This window comes from Myotis davidii, unplaced genomic scaffold (assembly GCF_000327345.1).
Source record: "Myotis davidii unplaced genomic scaffold, ASM32734v1 scaffold1364, whole genome shotgun sequence".
NCBI classification, from domain to species: Eukaryota; Metazoa; Chordata; class Mammalia; order Chiroptera; family Vespertilionidae; genus Myotis; species Myotis davidii.
In genome coordinates this window covers 355,742-373,511 of record NW_006295736.1, presented here as the reverse complement: position 1 = coordinate 373,511, position 17,770 = coordinate 355,742, and the positions used below count along the sequence as shown (strand labels likewise).

The following is a 17,770-nucleotide window of genomic DNA, read 5'->3' as shown; positions in this document are numbered from 1 at the left end:
CGGGGGTTGCCCGAGACCTCTGCTCCCCAGGACTGCTCCTGGACCAGGCAGCTAACCTGGGAAAGGCCTGGTACCAGGCCCCTTCCAGTGGCTCATGCACACTGGAGCGCCCCGCCTGCCTGTCCCAAACCCTATAGGTTCATTTCCGCCTCTCGCATTTGGGTGCTAGCAGCTGGCATGGGGACAGCAGTGCTCCCGGTCATGGGCACTTCCTGCGCCTGGCACTGTTTCCCTGCCCACCAATCTTTCTTGCCAACCTATGGAAACAAACAAAGAGCTCTTTCCAGGGCAGGCACTAAAGAGAGCAGAGGATCTGCTCCAAGGATGAGATTGTCCTGGCTCCTCTCCTCACCTTTTCCGTTTCTGCGCCCCTGGACCCCAAGGCAGGGACAGGCCCAGTGCTGGCAGGAGTGGAGGGCAATGCCACATCCCCGGGAGGCCAGCAGGCGCCACCTTACCTGGTAGGCCCTGATGAGAGACTGCACCGCCAGGTGGTCCTCCACCAGCTTGTCCACGTTGGTCTGGGTGCCCACCAGGGGCTGTGCTCGGGCCGCGGCAGACAGGACGCCCATGCTCAGGGGCAGCGGGCTCTGGTAGGCAGTGCCCGGAGGCGCCCCAGCATTGGTGTTTCGGAAAAAAATGTCCCATGACTGAAGAGAGAAGGAACACACGTGTCACTCCACTGGAGGCCTCGCCCTCCTTTCCAGCCAAAAAAGAACTGTTCTTGGCGGGCAGGCCACATCCTGGCCGGGCAATGTCCTGCTCTGATCAGCTGCTCCCCTGGCCCCTCAGGATGCCCCACATCAATGGGGCAGATGCCCTCTGGCTGCCCTTCCTGCCTGTCTGTCCCCGACCTCTTGTCCTTCACACAGCCCCCAGGGCTCAGGCCTGGGCCCGACATACAGCAGGCCCTTGTGCCAGGCCCGACATACAGCAGGCCCTTGTGCCAGGGGCAGCCCAGGGCTGGCCCTAGAGATACTGTGTCGTCTGTACTTCAGGAGGGCCCTTCAGGGCTCAGGGCTCAGGAATGTGCAGAGGGAGGACTTAGTTTGAGCCCTGAGATCCTGCCAGGCACCTAGCACCGGGGCTCAGGGCTGAGTGGGAGGGAGAGAAATCTGCGTGCATAGGTCTGTGGTAAAGACCGCACCATGCAGAGGGCAGCAGCCAGCACACGCCTGCGTGCACTAGGAACCTACTGTTTCCACTTCCTCTGTGCTAATCAAACTAACTCATTATTTCTCTTCCTACTGTTCTTGGCTATTTCACGTTTAAATGACTCAATCTAATTCACATAGATACCATGGACTCTTAATAGTTTATTCATCTCATACAAAGATGTTGAATCTTAAAATATTTCAGAGATCAGAAGAGAAACCAACACTTAATTCCATGGCAAAAAAAGCTCCAACTACTAAAACCAAGAAGGTCAGAGACATGTACCAGGTGTACCGGTTAATAATTCAGATTTTGTAATAAAAAAACACGATAATTTCAAGAAAAACATCGAAAGTGCTTTGTTCAAAGTCATGTCCATCGCTAGCTACACATTTCCCCCATCTTTCAGGTAATTTGTGGAGACCGCCCCAATGGAACTTTTCTTGTTTTGAGGCAAACCATTCAGAGACCCAATATTCCACTTCTTCGTACGTTTTGAAGTGCTGCTCAGAAAGTGCGTGTGCCATTGATCGGAACAAGTGGGAATCTGAGGGAGCACGGTCTGGTGAACAGGGCGGGTGGGTTAACACTTCCCAGGCAGGATCTTTTCACGTGTCTTAACTGGTTTTAAAGTGTGTGATGGTGCGTCATCATGAAGCAAAAGTACTTTGCCGTGTCTTCTGGCCCATTCTGGTCGTTTCGTAATCAAAATTAACGGTCTCACCTGGTTTTAGAAGCTCATAACACACCACACCTTCCTGATCCCACCAAACGCAGAGCAATGTCTTCTTTCCGAAGCGGTTTGGCCTTGCAGTCGATGTTGATGGTTGATCTGGATCAACCCATGAATTTGTGCATTTGGGATTCTCAAAATAAACCCACTTCTCATCACCAGTCACAATTCGATGCAAAAAAGACTTTCTTTCGTGCCGTTGAAGCACCATTTTACTGATGACTTTTCAGTTTTCCATTTGTCTTTGGTTCAGTTGATGTGGCACCCATTTTCCTTCCTTTAAAATCTTTCCCATTGCTTGTAAATGATCAGAAAATGTTTGCTGAGCAACGTTTAATCTTTCTGCAAGTTGTTTTTTTAATGTATTTTATTGATTTTTTATAGAGAGGAAGGGAGAGGGATAGAGTTAGAAACATCGATGAGAGAGAAACGTCGATCAGCTGCCTCCTGCACACCCCCCTGCAACCAAGGTACATGCCCTTGGCTGGAATCGAACCCAGGACCCTTCAGTCCGCAGGCCGACGCTCTACCCACTGAGCCAAATTGGTTAGGGCACTGCAAGTTGTTTTTGAGTTTGACACGCATCTTCATTCAATAATGCTTGTCACTGTTGGTCACCAAACTTTTTTGGTTGACCTGGACGTTCCTTGTCTTTCACATTGAAATCATCCCTTTTAAAGCGTTTAAACCAGTGTTCACAAGTATCTTGAGATGGAGCATGTTCACCATTAGCTCCCCGAAGTATATAACTGTCAGCAGCACTTTTCTTCAAAATAAAGTAATGAATTAAAACTTCTCGCAATTTTTTTTTTGGCATGAAATTCGACATTTTTAAGCGTAAAAATATCTATGATGTTAATATTTTCAGAAAATTTGACATATGAAGTTTTGAAGCTTGCTGTCAATACAAAATAGCATACATATCAAATCGCATTTTTACCAACGTATGTGTAACTCCATCTACTGAAAAAAATCCACATTAATTGGTTCACCTGGTAAACACTGTTTTTCTTCTCTGCCAGACATGTCCAATTTCTAAGTTCTTTGTCAGTAAACGGATTAGGCGCCTGGGAGAACCTGGAGAGAACGGCCAGCAGGCCTGCGCTCGCTCCCAGGGAGAGATCCACAGGCAGCCCCCCAGTGCTGTGCGGGCCCAGGTTCAGGTCCCGAGACACTGCCTGCGCCGCCAATCCCACCAGAAACCCGCTGTGGCGAGCAGGGTCTTGTGCTGAACCTGTGTCCAGGGGAGTTTTCAGAACATCCAAGTTTTTTCCTCTTGTATTCAGGAACTTATAAAATCAAACTACTGGGTGACACTGTACAACATGGGGAGTGTACAGAAAACCAGAGCGCTTACCGTAATAAAAGTGTGTTAATACGTTAACAGCAACTTTAACTGTCTTAACAAATCTCACTATTGGAGGTCTCGCCGTGTTCCCTGCTCTGGTTGGCAGGCAGTGTCAGCTGATGGTCCTCGCCTGGCACCAGCCACACGCCAGCGGCAGACCTGCACACGCCCTGGCCTTGGTCCTCTCTGCCCTGGGCAGGGCTGGGAATCCAATACCATTCTCCCAACCGGCCAACAGGCTGCTCCCACCCACACTCGCTGGCCCTGCTCCACTGAGGGCGGAGGCCCTGTGCCCACCAGCGATAGAAACCGACGTGCTCCTGTGAGAAAGGAGAGGCCGCCTCAGCGTCCACTGCCCAGGGCAGGGAAAGCCCGGACCTGGCCCCTGCCTGGTGCATCACAAGGACACACAAAGCTGACGCACTGGACCCCAAACATTTCCAACTTCCTGGAGCTTGGGCAGCAGGCCCAAGTGAACTCCCGGCAGCCCAGCCCTGGGAGGGGCAGGCGCCATTGGTTCCCTTCTGGAACCTTCTTCTGACTGGCAGAGGACAGCAGCAGAGAGGGGCTGCAGTGCTGGCCCAGAGGATGCACTTCCACCTCCCCGTCACTCACCCCCACCACACACACACCAGGCCCTTCCTCAGACGTTCTAGATGACAGGTGTGGGCACCTGCACTCCGGTGTGCCCCACCCGCCCAGCCCTCAGACCAAGAGACAACCCCAACAGCAGGCCCCTCCCACCACGACTGAAAGGTGTTCACATTTGGGTTTTGACGGGATGCTCTTGGCAAAACCTGTGCACTGCAACTTACAATGGGTAAAATCAAGGCCAGACCTGGGCCGTGTCCCACAGGGCCCGGCCGGTGGTGCTCCTCCGCCTGCGATACAGGCAGATTCAGCTGCTCGCCTGCCACGCTGAGTCTAGGTGCCCAGGCACTGCGGCCAGAGCCCCCCACCTGTGCTTGCCTGTTCCACAACTAATTCAGGACGCCGTCCCCCCGCCAAGCCTTGGACAGACCAACAGCCAGATCCAGACACTCAGTTCTCTGCCCACCCGGGCAGGGGGAGGGAAGGCACTGCCTCGAAAGCCAGCTGTTCCACCGAGCAGGACCGTAAGCTCCAGCGACATGGTCGCACCGGACGCGTCTCCCCAGACATGCGCAAAGGTCAGCATGGTTACTCAGAGGGGGCACTCCACAAACCCGAGGCTGCCTCTGCAGCGGGCGCGGAGCTCCAGGCAGGAGTCTGCGATGCGCTTCTCACTCGCGGGAGCAGCAGGACAGAGGAAGGAGTGTCATTTCACAGCAGGTGCCAGGAGGACAACGCATGGAGGGAGCTGGCTGTGAGGAGCCTGAGGATGGTCGCAGGCCACCGGGAGGCCACGTGGCTGCCCTGGCAGACAGGTTGGGAGGCCAGGCAGTGGGAACGATCTCGGTGCAGCTTCTCTGCGCCTGGCAGGGCTGAGGGAGGGTGGGGCAGCTCCCAGGCAGGAGAGACAGCTTGTCCCTGAAGGTGGGGGCCTGCATCCCCCCCAAGTGGGCTTAAGGCCATCAGCTTGTTGCCGAAATGACAAACCAAAACATGATCGATCTCAAGTGTAAACAAGGGTAACAGTCTAGTTGAAACGAAACCAGAATTCTTTCATTTTATGTAACTAGGGCATTTAAGTGGAGTCCACGAAGCTCTGCCTTCAAAGGCCGCTGTCCCTCCTCTGCTCCCCACAAGCCTCCACAGCTGCTTCCCTGCAGCCACAACGTCCCTCTTCCGCGGCAATGTCCTGAGGAAGCTAGTCCAACGCACAGTACGTGCTCCACACGCCCACTGAGTTAATTCACGGACTGGCGGGGGTGTCAGGAGTGGCAGTGCCAGGTGGGTGTGAAGGGGTACCGGGGGTGGGGGGTCTGGTGCAGTGCTGTGAATGGTGTCCGATGTGTGAGCCTGGGACGTCCAGCATTCAAGGCTCCACCCCACCTCAGAGAGTGCTGACCTCGGCAGCTGTGGACCACGAACCAGGGACGCAGGCATGAGCAGTCAGTGAGGCAAAAAGGACTTGGTCTTAGCACCATGCTCCTGGCTGTGAGCGACACCAGAGGCGGTTCCAGAGGCTTCAGGGTTGGAGAGAGGCAAACACTCCCCATGCCATTTGAGACACGGGGTCCCTCATTTGTCTCAAAGGTCCCACTGTGTGTTGAACACGTCAGTCAGCACAAGTGTGTTACCTATCAGGGCCACACACACGGCGGAGCCACCATAACAGGCCTGCCTGCCCCAGGTCTAGGGCCTGAGTCCCTGTTCTCTCCCCTGCAGACTGGGCAAAGCCAGGGAAGTCACCTGGGCTCTGTGCCTCGCTCTTTACCTATGCAAGTTAAGAGCACAGGCCACACAGGGCACCCTATACTTGCACAGCTCCTTACACTTTAAAAAGCACCTGTAGGGACAAGAAGTTGATTAGAACTTAACCCTGGATTACTAATGCTTATTTCAGCTGCCAAAGTCTAGGACTCTGGGTTCTGGGCTGACTGAGCCATTTCTTCTGGTCCAATGCCACCCCTGCTGTCTCTACCTTAGATAGGAGCACGCTCCACTGCCCATAAACACACCCGATCACCTATGGACACCCTGGAATGGACCAAACCCCAGGTTCAAAGGCCATGCCACAGTAATAAACTAATGACTGATCCATTTCAGGCACGAACATGACACAGGCAACCATGGAAAGTTCTGGTACTAACAGAGCTTTTTAATTTTTTTGTTAATCCTCACCCAAGGATATTTTTCCCATTGATTTTTAGAGCAAGTGGAAGAAAGTGGGGGAGAGAAACAGATGTGAGAGAGACACATCGGATTGGTGGCCTTCTGCATGTGCCCCAATCAGGGCTGGGAATCAAGCCACAACCACAGTATGTGCACTTGACTGGAATTGGACCTGGGAACCTTGGTCCATGGGCCAGCGCTCCCAACACTGAGCCAAACCGGCCAGGGCACTAACAGAGCTTTTTACCTGCTACAGACAAGAAACGCAGGGCACCAAGCCACCAAGGAAAACAGATGCATGGCCATCTTAAAACAAGGGTTTGGCCAGGCAGGGACTCCTCAGCAAGGACAGTCACCAGGACTCTCGCTGGCCGACAGGAGTCCGTCTCCCCAGCCACTCTGCACAGGGGCTCTCCCGGGCCAGAAAATGCGGCAAACTCTGCATGGTGTCCCAGCACCAGGTTCCCGTGCACACGGTCGGTTCACAGCACTGCCGTGCAGGTGAAGGCTGCTCTGGTGGCCTCTAAACCCTCCTCATGTGTCCTCTGCGCCAACTGCTGGGCCTGCACCCTTCGTGAAAACAGACTGCCCTGTCTGTACACCATGCCCACACGCGGAGGCTGATGGTCGACTGCCCACCCCCACGGAACCTGCTTTAGAACTAAGCGTCTCAAAGGACAGCACGCAGGACAGAGTGTTGTTGGCCTTCAGACCCCACCCAACGCAGGGCCTTGCTCAAGCGACCCCCAGCTGAGGATGGCAGGGCCGCACCCAGAGCCTGCTCAGAGCACCCCCCCACTGTGTCTGGGAGGCACTGGGGTTGGGGTCTGCCTGACTTGCTACCATGAAAGCAGTTAAAATGAAGGGTTCTGCTTCAGTATTCCTGTTACGGAAACCAAGTGGATTTGTGCTCGACTAGAGCAATGCCGTTGTTTTTAAACCACAGGCGGCTCACGAAAGAACATCTCCAAAGAGTCTATCTCCTCTCCAGGTGTGCAAGCAAAGCACCCGCCAACTCCAAGGTCAGCAAGGAAAAGCTGCCTCAGCTCTGCCCTATCGGACGTGCTGAGAGTGCAAGACACACCCTGGTCTCTGCCCGAGACCAAAGGTGGAGCCCATCACTCTCAGAGGAAGGACTATGATGGCTGCCCAGCAACCACCCATCCCCTCTCCAGCACCCCTTCGTCACAGGTGAGCCTCATGTGCATTCAACTCAAAGATAAGAAGGCCTGGCTGGCTCCACCAGGGGTCCTACTTGGGAAAAGGAAGGCAAGGGACCAGCCTGAGCACGAGGTGACGGCCTGGCTAAGTTTACTCCAGAGACAAGCTTACAGCACCTGTCCTCGGAGACCTCTGGCTTCCACCCCCAGCAAGACGTCTTCTCAGCACTTCCTTCCAGGTCCACCTTTCCAGCCTGGGGAAGGCCCAGAGCGCCTCCTGGGAACCAGGCCCCACTGGCTCTGGTGGCCCTGGAAACAGGAAGGGCCCAGCTAAATGCCATGAGGTTCAGACAAAGCGGAGGCACTCTGGTGAGACAGGGCTGGTGGCTCCCGTAATCACACGAATATACCAAGTCTTAAATGTTGTTAACATAGAGCTTATTCTAGGGACTCAAGATTCACAAGGAAGGAAACGAGCAATCAAGAGTGATGACGTCATGCCCTGGCCAGTTGCTCAGTGGTTAGAGCGCTGGCCCATGGACTGAAAGGTTTCAGGTTCAATTCTGGTCAAGGGCATGTCTCTCAGGTGCAGGCTCGACCCCCAGCACCTGTTGAGGCACGTGCAGGAGGCAACCAATGATGTGTCTCTCTCACATTGATGTTTCTCGTTCTGTTTCCTCCCCACCCCTCCCCTCTCTCTAAAAATCAATGGAAAACCCTAGCTGGTTTGGCTTAGTGGATAGAGTGCTGGCCTGCAAACTGGAAAGTGCCGGGTTCAATTCCTGTCAAGGGCACATGCCTGGGTTGCAGGCTCGATCCCCAGTAGTGGGTGTGCAGGAGGCAGCCCATCAATGATTCTCTCTCATCACTAATGTTTCTATCTCTCTCTCCCTTCCTCTCTGAAATCATTAAAAATATATTTTTAAAAAATCAATGAAAAAATATCCTCGGGTGAGGATTAACAACTACAACAACAACAACAAAGAGTAATGACGTCAGCAGGCACCGAACACATCCCCACACCTGCCACCAGGCACGGGAGCCTGAGCAGCTTGGGAACCTGCCCTCCAGCTCCTGCACTGGGCCACTGTCTGACCCGAAAACCATGACATGGTCATCAAAACCCACAAATGTCCACCGGTCAAATGCTGTTAAGAAATTCTGCTACGCCCAACTGGCGTGGCTCAGTGGTTAAGCATCGACCTATGAACAAGGCAATCATAGTTCGATCCTGGTCAGGGTACATGCCTGAGTTGTGGGCTCAATCCCCGGTGTGGGTTGTGCAAGAGGTGGCCGATGGATGATTCTCATCATTGATGTTTCTAACTCTCCCTCCCTCTCCCCTCCTCTCGGAAATCAATTACATATATGTGTGTGTATACACACACACACACACACACACATACACATACATACATATATATATATATGGAAAACAGAGAAAAAGGAATTCCGCCACTAAGTGTGCCCCATACCCAGCAAATCGTGAGGAGAGGCACTAAGGAGGACATGCCTTACAGGTGGCACAGGGAGTCCCAGGACAGGAGGAAACCATGAGCATAATGATCTGAATGTGAAAGGCACAGAAATCACATGAGATGATTCAAGGTGTGCGGGACCCTGGGACGAGGAGCGTCCTGCGGTCATCCTTCCGCGGGCTTCTCTTCTGCAGCGTACCTGCCGAGATTCCAGAACTGGTGCCTGTGCATCCTTGCGGAGATCCTTGCGGTGACTGCGGTCTGTTCCAGAGAGTGAGCACAACAGTGAGGGGGTCGCCCCTCCAGTGCTCTTCCCAACTCGGTTCCTGTTGGGCCTGGGTGGCCACAGAGCACGTGGGTCGCTGGGGCTCCTGGCTGCTGCCTGCCTTCCTGCCTGAGGGCTCCTCAGGACACTTACCTGGGTGGCCAGCCACCATCGGCCGCGACTCCAAAAACACAAGGACCCGCTCCTGCGAGCCTTACCTTGTGAACACTCTTGGGGTTCTCCAGCCAGGCGTAGTACATCTCCTCCACGTAGTTGGAGCTAGTCCCGCTCAGAAAGGGCTCCGCAGCCACGGGGGCAGTGTAGCACCGGATCTGCCCAAACGTCCGAGCGGCTGCTGGTCTGTTCTGGGAAAATGTCTTAACAGTCTGTGAGGCCGTCAAGGGCCTCAACTTCGTGGCACAAGTCCTTAAGTGAAACATCCTTGCTCTGAAGGTTCTCACCACTGCCTGCACAAACAAGAAAAACCAGAAAGAGCGTTTTAGCAGATAAAGCTACTGGGGGGATGCTCGCAGGCTCTGGCCGGAGGAGAGAGTTCAAACGCACGGTGGCAGGGCACCTGCACCGGTTCAGAGAGCACAGCAGGGCATGGGAGTGACCCACCCAGCCTCGAGGGTCAGGCCCTCCACAGCTACAGGGCCAGGTCTTCACTCACAAGCGGACGTTTAATTCCAGGGATACAAACTATCACATAATGTAAACATGAAACGTCTCTACGTGTAACATCTCTAAGTGTATACATTGCATAAAACAATTCTAGGAAAGACAACAAAGATTGATTGATTGCTGGTTAGATTTGGATTAACTGCGAAATAAGGAAGATATTTTCTCCTTTACCCAGAAACGACGGAGTACCTACTGGATTCCCTATATTCTGGAGAATATAGAGAAATTAGGGAAAATGTTTCTTAAATAATTTATATTTGAGCAGAAAAAAAAATATTTAAAAAACATCACATCGAAAGCACTGGGTGCTTGAGAGGCACAGACAACACCAACTCCGCCAACTCGCCGAGGACTCCCTCTGCCCAGGGCATCCCGCACGGAGGCGTCAGGAGGAGGGAAGGCAGCGAGTGGAAAGGTGTGAAGGACACAGGGGCTGAGCAGGAGCCTCTGAGGCGAGACAGAAACCGGGGCCCAGAGTCCAGGAGGAAAGCCCTTACACAAATGTCTACGCCCATGCACCCTGGGCAGCACGCTCACATGTCAGGACTGTTCGCAAACCCTACACACCCCCCGTCGTTTTGCAGATCGGCTTTCTGGAGTTCAGCTCAAGTTTCCCCCCAAGGTCCCTGGGTCATGAAGGGCAGAGCCAGGCTCCAAGCTCATGCTTTCTGACTGCCAAGTCCCCATTCCGCCCAACCCTTCCAGGAGAACATGAGGAACCCGGGTTTTGGGGGACCCTGTCAGGAAGGGACTAGGCGACTTCCAGTCAGCCAAAGGGGCCCTGGGAGGGGAGGGGCACCTGGGGTGACCACAGCTCTCTGCCTGGGCACATGGCTTAGGCAAGGTGCTCAGGAATTTGCCTCAGAGCACCTGGCTGTGAAGTTGAAATCACCCCACCTCCACACCTACCTGAAGGAAATCCAAGCTCTGAGACATGTTCAAAATGTCCAGAAACAAATGCTTATGAACTGTCCTTTACCCCAGCGGTCGCCAGCCTTTCGGACCTCACGGACCACCAGCTGGCGGCTGCTGCTTTACACTGTTCACGAGGACCCTCCCTCCTGGCCTAAATGCAATCAGAGGACACACGAGGGACACAGATGGGCATTGGGGCGCTCCGCCGCTCAGAGAAGACCAGTTAGCAAAGGGGAAAGCAGGGCAGGTGCTTTAAAAACGAACAAAATGAGGAACAAAAGCCTGCTCCTTAAAAATTAAAGACGAACAAGCAACGTATTTTGGATATTGCTACAGAATGCAATCTTAACCCGTTTTTGTTTTTTTTTTTTAAAAATGTATTTTATTGACTTTTTACAGAGAGGAAGGGAGAGGGATAGAGAGTTAGAAACATTGATGAGAGAGAAACATTGATCAACTGCCTCCTGCACACCCCCTACTGGGGATGTGCCCGCAACCCAGGTACATGCCCTTGACCGGAATCGAACTTGGGACCTTTCAGTCCACAGGCCGACGCTCTATCCGCTGGGCCAAACCGGTTACGGCTTTTTTAAATCTTAAAAGTCAGAAGTTTCAAGGTACTGCAGTAGTTCTCCCTGCACCCACTGCGCTCCAATGCCACCCACGAACAAGTTTACGGCAGACACCACCCGGCTGCTTTCAATGCTGTTTGTTTGTTTGTACTCAGGTCCAGAGGAAAACATCAGTGTGTTCCCTCCAATGTCATCCTTATCGAGGCAGCTGGACCACACCGGGGTAGGTTTTTCTCCCGGAACACAGTGACATCCCCTCTGCCACTACCCAGCTGCTGCAATGACCCCATGGACAGGTGGTGTGCGACCATCACAAATGTGCTCTTCCCAACTCGGTCCACAGTGAGCTGGAGGTAAGCCAGGTTTCCAGCTCGCCACACTCCCGAGTCTGACAGGAGCTCCATGGGGCCAGCACAGCACCCAGGAGAGCAGACTTCCTTTCAGATGACGGGGGGTCAGGACAGCTGTTCTCCCCACAACCTGAGGAACCCACGAGCAGACACGCAGCTTACATTCGGGTTCGGTTGATCAGCCCCTGTCCCTCCAATCTCCGAGTCCGCGTCAAGAAAAGCTCATCATGTGGGAAGACACTCACAGACTCACACAGGCTGGGGAAAGCTCTGGGCTGCCCAGTCTCAGCACTCCGATCTGGCTGAGAGGAACACGTCTACTTGGCAAGGGGCCAAGGAGATTCCATGGGGGAAACTCAGGTCTTTTCAGCAGACGATGCTGGGACACTGACTATTCACATGCGGGACTGAAGATGGACACCGCCCACAAAGTAACTAAAACGGAGCTAAGACCTCAATGTGCGAGCTGATCTGGAGACTCTGGAAGTTTTATAGCTTCCAGGTTAAAGCGGAGTCGTTCTTCGTGGCTTTCAATGGAATCTTAGGAAACCAAAAATACAGCAAAACAAACAGAAAAGATAAACTGGACTTCATCCAAATAAACACTTTAGTGCTTCAAAGGATACCATCAAGAAAGAGAAGACACAGAATAAGTGAAAATATTTGCAAATCATATAACTAAGGAACTGTATACAGAATACAGAACTCCTATAACTCAATAAAAAATAAGCCAATCAAAATAGACAAAGGATACGAACAGGCATTGCCCCCGCAAAAGATACACAAATCGCCAATGAGCACAATAAGATTCTCAACGTCATTAGTCATCAGGGAAAGGCAAATCAAAACAAGATACCACGCCTGTCACACAGACCAGACACAATTAAAAACACAAAGACAAGCGCTGGGAGGACACGGACAAATTGGGAGCTCAGACACCGCTGGAAGGAATGCAAACTGCTGCGGCCACTGAGGAAAACAGTCTGGCAGGTCCTCAAAAAGTTAAACAGGATTACCATAAGACCCAGCAACTCCACCCTGAGGAACACGACCAAGAGAAATTACAACACATGTCCAGCCCTAGCCGTTTGGATCCGTGGACAGAGCTTCCGCCTGCCAACTGAAGGGTTCTGGGCTGATTCCCATCAAGGGCACATGCCCCAGTTGCGGGCACGACCCCCTGCAGGAGGGCGTGCTGGAGGCATAAGATCAATGATTCCCTCTCATCACTGAAGTTTCTATCTCTCCCTTCCTCTCTGAAATCAGTAAAAATATATTTAAAAAAAACACACATGTCGCCGAAACCGGTTTGGCTCAGTGGATAGAGCGTCGGCCTGCGGACTGAAAGGTCCCAGGTTCGATTCCGGTCAAGGGCATGTATACCTTGGTTGCGGGCACATCCCCAGTAGGAGATGTGCAGGAGGCAGCTGATGGATGTTTCTCTCTCATCGATGTTTCTAGCTCTCTATCTCTCTCCCTTCCTCTCTGTAAAAATTCAATAAAATACATTAAAAAAAAAAAAAAACACACATGTCCACACAGAAACTTGTACACAAACATTCATAGCAGCATTATCCATACTAGCCAAAGAGTGGAAAACCCAAATGCTCACCGATGAATGGGTGTACAGGATGGGGGCCAGCCACACAAAGGACAAGCACTAGACAACACAGATGAACCTTGAAAATGCCATGTGAAGTGGCATAAGTCATTCACAAAAACAACATGCATGGTTTCATTTATGGGAAACGTTCAGAACAGGCAAATCTATACAAAGCCCGCTGATGACTGGTTGCCCAGGGCTGGGGCAGGGGTGAGATGGGACTACTGATGGGTAAGGGCGTTTTCTTTAGGGGACAGGAAAATGCTCCAGAACTGGATCATGGTGATGGGTGCACAACTTTCTAAGACAGCAGTCGCCAACCTTTCAACCTCACGGGCCACTGGTTGGCGACCACTGTTCTTAGATACTGGAACTGCACGATTTAAATGGGTGAACTGTATGGCACAGAAGTTATACCTCAATAAGGTTGTTTATATCTAGGAAAACTATAAGTGAACCTATCAATGCCAATAAAGTACACAAAATGACACTATTTATAACCCACTATTTTATGATCCAAGTATAAACCTATACGTTTGACAAAAATAAGGTTTAAAAAGTAAAAACCAAAGCAAATGTGTTAAGGGCTTGGAGCCCTGCCCATAGGAAACAACCTGCTGAAATAGAGCAGCTTTATCTGTGCCCGTCCCTCCCCAGCAGGGCAGCACAGCCCTAGGTCACCTTCCCTCCCCGCCAACGGGGCAGAGGCACGCTCCTGATGCCTATCAGCGTCGCTGGCCAGGCGGAGGGGCAATTACAGAGGCTGTGTCAGCAGAACAGCTGTGCACAGCGAGCGTCTCAGGAAGTGAGTCTTGGAGGGGAAAGAGCACGCATCATTAGGTGACTGACAACTGTCGGGTGTCACCCGACAACCATTTTAAAAGAACAACTCGTTTTGAGAACATTTTTTCTTTTTTCAGGTTCAGACTCCTAAGGTTCTTGTCATGGGCAAGAAGACAATGCCGTCACCCCACACCTCAATGACTTTATCTCAGTGATGCGAAGAACGTGTGTGCGAAGAGCACAGTATTGATCCCCTGAATCTCACTGAACTGAAAATCTCACTCAATGCCTTTCCCCTGTAGCTTCATCAAACACACACCAGAGACAGGGAAGTACAGTGGGGCCTTGACTTACAAGTGTCCCGACTAACGAGTTTTTTGAGATACCAGCTGTCTCTAGGCTGACTTTTTGCATTGAGTTGATAGAGTAGTTTGAGTTAACGAGCTCCTTAACGAGCCCAGCCTTGGAACGAATTAAACTCGTAAGTCAAGGCCCCACTGTAGTTTAAATTGCGGAGGCGTTTTGCCACTACTAGACAGAAAGGAGGATTGACTGGGGGAAGGGCAAGCAGGTGACTCATTTGTTGACGAACCTTAAACGCCTCACTTGATCTGCTTCAGTTTCCTTCACATCCCTGCCTGTTTTTCTGTAATTATGATGCAAGCATGAATGCTCACTCTAAAAAGGTTTCTGTGATTAAAAAGTACAACTTCTCAAGGAAAAAGACCAACCAAAGACATCTCTCAAAAAGCTGACGTTCCCAAGGAAAACCTACATGCAAGTTAGTCTGGAGTGGGCAGCTGGCCAGACCCCTGGAGGGACTTCCACGCGCCCACAGTTAGAACCCCAACAATTTTCAGTTTGGGGTCCTGGGGGCTGACTGCCCTCCCCAGACTGCACCCTCGATGGTAGGTGCCCTGACTGCCAAGCTCCCTCTGCAGGCCCACAGGCACTTTCAAAGGTGTTGTTTAAGAGCACGAATTATTTAACCTTTATGGAAAGCAAGGCCATTTATCAATATTTATTAAAATATTTAAAAGCATAAACAGGACTTCCGTTTCCCACTAAATGCAGCTAAAAACATGAAATGCTACACTGAAAACAAAAAGACTCTGAAAGATGGAGAGGAGGAGCAGACTGGGAAGGGGCTTTGGGGCCAAAGAAAGAACAGCACTGAGTTCTTTGCTGTTCTCTTTGCTCCATACATCCCAGACTAGACGCTGGAGACGCTGGCCCCAGAAGTGCCAGCCAATGTAGACAAAACACACACAAGAGCTGGCTTCCTCTGCGCAGAGATGAGACAGGGCAGCCTCCCCAGACAGACATGTTTAGACAGCAATGGCCTTACTGCAGCCCACCCCACAGGCAACTCTGAGGGCCAGCCCACCTCACCTGCTAGGTCAGAGGAGACCAGGGGCTTCCTTCCCCAACCGTGTCAGTGGAAGCCAGGAGAGAAGCCGATTTCACCCTGCCCTGCAGAAACAGGCCACACCCCTCTCTCCCAGACAGAGTGAAACCATAAAGGCCCAATAGGGAACTTACACCCACACAGCAGATACCAATACCAAGGAGGCTGGGAGGGGAGCCTGGATTACATCCCTCCGCCCCCCCACCCCACCCCCCACCCCATCCATGTCAGAGGAAGCCTGTTCTGCTCAGAAATTTAAATAAGATCCAGTCTCATCATCACACCCAAATGTCCAGGCTGCATCAAAGATCACTTTCCAGAGCAAGAACAAAGATCTCAACTGAAACAAAAAAAGAATCTATAGGGACCAACACCAAGATGACATAGATGTCAGAGTATCTGGCAGATTTTAAAGGAGTCAGCCTTAAAATGCTTCTATGAGCAACTATAAACTTATGTTTGAAACAAAAGAAAACTAAAAGCCTCAGCAAAGAAATCCTATATAATAAAAGGCTAATACGCAAACAGAACAAACCGTAAAACAACCCTACCGGTCAGTATGATGCAAACTGATCACCAGGGGGCAGACACTCAACGCAGGAGCTGCCCCTGGTGGTCAGTGTGCTCCCACAGGGGGAGCACCACTCAGCCAGACCCCGAGCTCATGGCTGGCGAGTGCAGAGGCGGTGGCGGGAGCCTCTCCCGCCTCTGTGGCAGCACTAAGATGTCAGTCGGACATTCCTCCGAGGGCTCCCCGGAGCCAAAAGGGCACAGGCCGGGCTGAGGGACAGCCCCCACCCCCCCCCCCCAGTGCACAAATTTCATGCACTGGGCCTCTAAAAGATATAAAGACCTGAATGGAAACTTCAGAACTGAAAAATACAACCACCAACCTGGATGGGTTAAAATGCAGAATGGAGCAGAAAGAAGAAAATCAGTGAATATGGAGTTAGAATAAAGGAAATCACACAATCTGAACAACAGAGAGAAGAGATTGAAGAAAATGAACAGGGCCTCAGGGACAGGTGGGACTACAACAAAAGACCTAACGATGATGTGAACAGATCAGCTGAATTCCAGGAGAAAAAAGCAGGTGCTGCTGCAGAAGTATTCAGAGATGTAACAGGTGAAAACTTTGCAAATTTGGCAAAAGGCATAAGCCTTCTAAGAAGCTGAGTAAACCCAAACAGAACAAACCTCAAGAAGTCCACTCCAAGACCAGATAAACTTCTGAAAACGATAGACAAACACCTTGAACAGCGTAATTGTCAGAAATCATGGAGGCCAAGAGAAAGTGGCACAACACTTTTCAAGTGTGGAAGGAAAATAACTCAGAATCCTCTATCCCGCAAAAATTACCTTCAGAAACGAAGGGAATCCAATCATTCTCAGCTGAAGGAAGACGAAGAGCAACTGCTGCCAGCTGACCTACCCTCAAAGAATGGCTAAAGGAATTTCTCTAAGCAGAAAGGAGATGGTAAAAGGGATCTTGCCAATTCCATGAAGACGAAAGAGAAAAAACAGCGATTGAGTAAATATAATTTCCTTCTCGACGCTTCTAAACTAAGTGTAATGGTTAAAGCACAAGTTACATGTCTGGTGTGGTTCTAAATGTAGAGAAAATAGTTGAGACAGTTTTCAACGAGGTAGGGTTTCCACACGTCACCCAACCTCATAGAACCATGACACCGGCGGACTCAGTTGTGTAAGTAGATCATGTAATACCCAGACCGCCTCTAAAAGCTCTACAGAGATGTACTCAAAAACCTACATGTCAATAGAGGTGAAGTTTCAAAACAAGGCCCCAGTAACTTGCAAGACGTCAGGTAAGAGAAGGCGGAGAACAGAAAACAGCCCTGGCGCCCCAGGGCCTCAGAGCATGGTCCGCGGTCTCCCTCTCTCAGATCAACAGAAACAGACGCTCAGGTGAAGATTTTTTAAAAAGTAAATGAAAGTGGGCCGTGGTCTCAAAAAGATAGTCGGCGTATTGATCTTTCTCCAACTTTCCAAGAGCTAGTCCTCAGCTAATTTGCAAAACTTAGGGCTAGTCCTGCCTATTTCACCGGGGAAGGTCTGCAGGAAATCCCAGGGCGAACCCGCTTAGCCCAGGGCGCTCCCCCAACGCTGCTCAGGGCGATGCCTGCCCTGGGCCTCCCGCACCGCTGCGACCTGCAAAGGGTACCGCGGCGGGTTCCGGGCGAAGCGCAGAGGGCTGGTTCCGGTCCGCTCGGCCGCTCGTTTCAGGGAAGTGTCAGTGCCGCTCACACTATGCCAGGTTAGGCTTGCGGGAGGGAAAAGGGCACCAACATGGGCGAGCAAGCCTCCTGCAGAAGGATGAGGACGTGGGTGCTCACCCACGGGCCACAGAGGGGAGGTGGGCGCGGTGGGGTACTGAGCAGGGCAGGTGCCAGGTACGTGGGATGCTGCGGGCTCATCCGCTCACCGAGAGTGTCACCTCAAGGAGCAGCGAGGAAGAGCGAGGACGGAGGGTACTGAGGCTGGCACGTAGTGCGGGCGGGGGCCCCGCGCCCCTGGGTCCTGCAGAGTCACTCCTCGCCG

At 51.8% G+C, this 17,770-nt stretch overlaps 1 protein-coding gene across 4 annotated transcripts in view; it reads right to left on the bottom strand.

Annotated features, from left to right (window-relative positions):
• Positions 1-17,769, bottom strand: part of OGDH (oxoglutarate (alpha-ketoglutarate) dehydrogenase (lipoamide)) — a 39,494-nt gene extending 21,725 nt beyond the window's left edge. For 3 of the 4 annotated variants that reach the window (XM_015568229.1, XM_015568231.1, XM_015568230.1), the window contains exons 1-2: positions 9,115-9,363; positions 459-650 (exon numbers count right to left, since the gene is read on the bottom strand). In XM_015568229.1, coding sequence (XP_015423715.1) covers positions 459-650; positions 9,115-9,336 — 414 coding nt within the window. In that variant the 5' untranslated portion in view covers positions 9,337-9,363. Of the gene's footprint in view, positions 1-458; positions 651-9,114; positions 9,364-17,654 lie in introns of those variants that run through there. The other variant, XM_006770389.2, reaches the window with a different exon arrangement.
• Position 17,770: the final 1 nt, after the last annotated feature.